Source organism: Danio rerio, chromosome 15 (assembly GCF_052040795.2).
Source record: "Danio rerio strain M-AB ecotype USA chromosome 15, GRCz13ab, whole genome shotgun sequence".
NCBI classification, from domain to species: domain Eukaryota; kingdom Metazoa; phylum Chordata; class Actinopteri; order Cypriniformes; family Danionidae; genus Danio; species Danio rerio.
This window is the reverse complement of record NC_141035.1, coordinates 50,937,501-50,943,470: the sequence shown is the minus strand read 5'-3', so window position 1 is coordinate 50,943,470 and position 5,970 is coordinate 50,937,501. Positions and strand designations below refer to the sequence as shown.

General features: G+C 30.4%; 1 protein-coding gene across 1 annotated transcript in view; it reads left to right on the top strand.

Annotated features, from left to right (window-relative positions):
- Positions 1–284: 284 nt before the first annotated feature.
- Positions 285–5,970, top strand: part of pde2a (phosphodiesterase 2A) — a gene marked incomplete at its 5' end in the record, with an annotated part of 171,077 nt that continues 165,391 nt past the window's right edge. Inside the window, 1 exon segment of the mRNA NM_001442654.1 lies at positions 285–348. Within this exon segment, the coding sequence (NP_001429583.1) occupies positions 285–348 (64 nt within the window).

The window sequence follows — 5,970 nt, the reverse complement described above, 5'->3', positions numbered from 1 at the left end:
GTGTGAGAGTGTGTGTGTGGAGCTTTGACACACTCGAGGGAATGACATGAACGCTCATGAGAGGAAGCGAGGAAGAGACCTGTAAGACACACCGCCTGCATGTGGACGTGTTTACACTCCACACACACTCACACACTCACACACACACACTCACACACACACACACACACACACGCAGGACAGTAGGTAATAGAAGTGTGTGTGAGAGACAGACACTTCTGCAGAGTTGGGCAGAAGTGAAGACACACACACACACATTCTGATGCTTTTGGTTTGTGTTTCAGACGTGGACAGCAAGTGTTCCTGAGAGCGGACGACACACCTGCTGCTGTCTTACACTCCTTACAGGTACGACACACCTGTCTGTCTCTCTCTCTCTCTCTATCTCTCTCCATCTGTCTGTCTGTTGATATAGTCAGTCTGGTTATCTGTCATTTGACATTATTGCGTCTCTCATCTCATTCTATGTAGAGTACTGTCAGTATACTGGCTCTATATAGGGTTCTGTCTGTTTGTCATCTGGCTCTATACATTGTTCTGTCTATCAACTTGATCTATATGGTGTTCTATCTATTTATCAACTTGATCTATATAGTGTTTTATCAATTTATCAGATGCACCTGGAATTTGTCATTTTTTTCCTATAGTTTTATCGTCTTGCTCTATATATATTTGTCTATTTATCATTTTGTTTTATCTGTCATTTTGCTCTATATACTGTTTAATCTTTTTATCATTTCATTATATATTATTCTACATTCTTATATATATATATATATATATAAATATATATATATATATATATATATATATATATATATATATATATATATATATAAATAACATCTGTTCGTCTCTGTCTCTGTCTCTCCATCTGTTAGTCTGTGTATATAGTCAGTCTGGCTGGTTATCTGTCATTCAATATTATTGCGTCTATCTGTCTGCTGCTTTGTCATCTGGTTCGATATATTGTTCTATATATCTATAAACTGGTTTTATATACTGTCTTGTGTATTTATCATTTCATTCTAAACTTTTATTGTCTTGCTCTATATGTTTTTCTATCTATTTATTTTCTTTTTGTTTTATAAATTGTTCAGTTTTTATATTGTTTTGTGATATATATATATATATATATATATATATATATATATATATATATATATATATATATATATATATATATATATATATATATATATATATATATATATATATGAGTAAATCTGGTTATCATGATGGCATTCTATGTTATTGCTTCCATCATCTCACTCTATTAATTTTTCAACTATGTGCTGTGTCATGTGGTTCTATATATTGTGCCATCTATTTATCAGCTGGCTCTATATAGCGTTCTATCTATTTATCATTTTATTCTATATACATCACCTGGTTCTATATAATGTTGGTATAGAGCATTGTCTTGCTCTATATGTTGTTTTATTTATTAATCTTTTTGTTTGACATATGGTTTTTTCCAAAAAAAAATTTGTTCTATATATTATTGTATGATCTTGTGCTATATATTCTTCTATATCTACATACTTTGGTTCTATTTAAATATCTATCTATCTATCTATCTATCTATCTATCTATCTATCTATCTATCTATCTATCTATCTATCTATCTATCTATCTATCTATCTATCTATCTATCTATCTATCTATCTATCTATCTATCTATCTATCTATCTATCTATCTATCTATCTATCTATCTATCTATCTATCTATCTATCCATCCACCCATCCATCTCTATTGTTGTGAGTGAGCGCTTCAGTTTTGACTGGTTTCTCTGGATCTCGTATCTTCATGTCACTCGCTCATGCTGGAATTAGAGCTTGTTTACTTTCTTCAGAGGAGAGACCTGAGATTAATAGACAGAAAACAGATGAATGATTTACAGAGCAAGCGGGATGAATTGACGAGCATGTGCGTGCATGCGCGTGTTTATGTGTGTGCGTTTATGTGTGTGTGACCTCAGTGCAGATCCAATCATATCAGCACACTTGCTGATGTTATCTCAAAACACACACGTAGACAAATAGAGCCTCGTGCAGAATGTGTGTGAAATGAGCCTGATCGTTGTGTGTGTGTGTGTGTGTGTGTGTGTGTGCGCGCGCATGTGTGTATGTTTACGAGTAGGAAAACCAGTTTAGGCAGTGCTGCTATTTAGCCAATCAGCTTAAGTGACAGTGTAACCTGTAGAACACTAACACTCACACACACACACACACACACATACAGTATATATACACACACACACACACACCTAGCTCACGCTTCATGTTTCCATTCCTCCAGGAGTTTATGAGGTAAATCCTTCAAATCATGAAATAACCCTGAAGAATCCCTTATAAGGACCCTGAGTGAGAGAGAGAGATACTGAAGATCCTTACGTGTGTGTGTGTGTGTGTGTGTGTGTGTGTGTGTGTGTGTGTGTGTGTGTGTGTGTGTGTGTTAGTGATGGAGTGAATTATTTCCATTCATTCTCTGATCTGTTCGTACGGTGTCACGTTACAGTATGGTTGCATATAAAACATAAAGCAATGCTTTTGTTATTATAAACCATATATATATATTCATTTGTTTTACATGTTGTCCTCAATAGATCAGTTTGATCTATATATTATTTTACATATAAATATAGTCATTTGTTTTCATTTGTTTACAGTCATATGTTATCCTATATACATCAGGTTGTTTTATATATTGCTTTAAAGAAACAGTCCTTTGTTTTATATGTTGTCCTATATACATCAGCTTGTTTTATATATTGCTTTACGGAAACAGTCCTTTGTTTTATTTGTTGTTCTATATACATCAGCTAGTTCTATATATTTTTTACATATAAAAAAGTCTTCTATTTTATATGTTGTCCTATATAGATCAGTTTGATCTATATATTGTTTTACATATAATATAGTAATTTTGATATGTTGTCACTTGTTCTATATGTTGTCCTATATACATCCGCTAGTTCTATATATTATTTACATATAATATAGTAATTTTGATATATTGTCCCATATAGATCAGTTTGAGCTATATATTGTTTTACGTATAAATATAGTCAGTTGTTTTATATGTTGTTCTATATCCATCAGCTTGTTCTAAATATTGTTTTACATGTAGTAATTTGTTTTATATGTTGTCCTATAAAGATTAGTTTAATCTGTATATATTTTTTTACATATAAACAGTCATTTGTTTTATATGTTGTCCTATATACATCAGCTAGTACTATATAGTGTGTTACATATTTAGTCATTATTTTTAGATGTTGTCCTATACAGATATGTTTGAATATGTTGTTTTACATATAATCATAGTAGTTTGTTTTATATGTTGTTCTATATACATCAGCTAGTTCTATATATTGTTTTACATATAAATTTAGTCATTTTAATATATTGTACTATATAGATTAGTTTGATTATATATTTTTGCATATAATATAGTAATTTGTTTGATATGTTTTAAATCAGCGTGTTCTATATATAGTTTTGTTGTATATATTGTCTTATATACTTTAGCTTGTTCTATATATTATTTCACATATACATATAGTCCTTTATTAAATATGTTGTTCTATATAAATCAGCTTGTTCTATACATTATTTTACATATAAATTTAGTCCTTTGTTGTATATGTTGTTTTATATACTTTAGCTTGTTCTATATATTATTTCACATATACATATAGTCCTTTGTTAAATATGTTGTTCTATATAAATCAGCTTGTTCTATATATTATTTTACATATAAATTTAGTCCTTTGTTGTATATGTTGTCCTATATACATTCGTTTTTTTAATATATTGCTTTACGGAAATAGTCATTTGTTTTCTATGTTGTTCTATTTACATCAGCTTGCTCTATATATTGTTATATAGACATACCGACAACTAATAGGAATGATTTCAGTTTAATGCATTACAGAAATGCATTTTAATTTTATATGCATTTGCTTTATATACACTTTAGACAGTTTAGTTCATCATGCGTTATAGTGTTTCTGCAGTTACATTTAAGCTGGATCTTTAGTTTCTTTTCTTTTGGTCGTTCTGAATGCATTGGTGGCTTTTGTGATCGTGTGTTTAGTGTGTGTATATGTGTGTGTGTGTGTGTGTGTGTGTGTGAGAGGTCGTGTTTGTACAAAATCCTCATTCAGTGTTAATGGAGCACATGCGAATAAATGACGCTGGTGTTTTGAGCTCAAACGCATTCGTATATGTGTGTTCTTGACTGAAACTCTTGTGTGTGTGCGAGTGCGTGTGTGTGTGTGTGTGTGAGAGGCTGGTTTGCATAGAGAGAACGAGGGTGTGATTTTATCATCGCAGAGAGAGAAAGAAAGAAAGATGACGGAGGACGACGGGTGAAGGACAGACAGAGAGGGAGGAATAGATCACTGAGGAGCGGACAGGAATGAAAAGAGCCCATTAAAAGATTAGATGAGCAAAACACACGGACACAGAGAGAGATTTAGATAGGAAAGTGCAATACGTGCTAATGATTATTTTAATGAATCAAGGACACACAATGTGGATTTATAAAGCCACCAAAGATCTTTCCAGTTGAAATAAATGCTGTTTTTACACTTTCTAATCATACGTGAACACTGAAAAACAATATAAATAAAGATTTTAAAATATATATATTTTTATGAGAATATACAGTGAGGTGTAATTCATATCTGTAATGCAAAGATGTATTTGGTCGATACATGATGATTTGATTATCAAGAAACATGTATTGATATTATTAGCAATGTTATTAACTGAGAGTGAAAGAGAGTATCTACAGATATTCATATATTTATGTGCAAAGATATTGATTTTTTAATGAATCAAAGACGCATTATGGGGATTTATAAAGCAACTAAAGATGCATTACAACTAAAGATCTGAAATATATATATATATATATATATATATATATATATATATATATATATATATATATATATATATAGACATACATACATACATACATATAAATACAATATATATAAATACCTATGTTAATACATAGGTGTAATTTATATCTGTAATGTAAAGTATTTTTCTTGATGTGTGATGATTTGAAGATCAAGAAACATTTATGATTATCATCAGTGTTAATAACAGAGGGAGACAGAGAGATGGGGACCGCGGGAACAGAGACTGTGTTCATTCTGTTCACAGAGAAAGGTGGAAACAGAGGAACATTTCCTTCTTCACTGTGATCACTATCACCACATTAGAGTTTGATGTTTCCAAAGAATCTTGCAGATTTATCCAAGTTTTATGACATTATCAAAAAAAAAAAAAAAAAAAAAAAAAATATATATATATATATATATATATACAATAAATAAATATATACACACACACATACACACACATATATATATATGTATGTATATATATATATATATATATATATATATATATATATATATATATATATATATATATATATATATATATATATGTATATGTATGTATATTTTAGGTGAAAATTACACAATGATCCCAACAGCAGCCGAATATGTGTCAGCCTACCACAAACTCTGACTGTGAGCAAATTGGCAATCCTAAAGCAAGAGCATTTCTTATCTTTATATTCTTATGTTTATATTTTGCATTATTATTCTCATTATTTCACATTTGTATTTATTTTATTGTTTATCTTTTCTGTTATTACAATTTTTATTAACTTATATCCATTTGCTTTGTAAATACATGCAAAACTGTGCCAGTAAAGCTCTTCTGAATTTGACTTTGAGAGAGAGAGAGAGAGAGAGAGAGAGAGACAGAGTATCTAGAGATATGCATGTGCAATGTTAATGATTTTTTAATGAGTCAAGGACACATAATGGGGATTTATAAGGCAACTAAAGGTTTCCAATTCACATAAATGCTGTTTGTTTTAGAGTTTATAACCATACGCGAGTTCTGAAAAACAATATAATAAATGTAAATAGTTA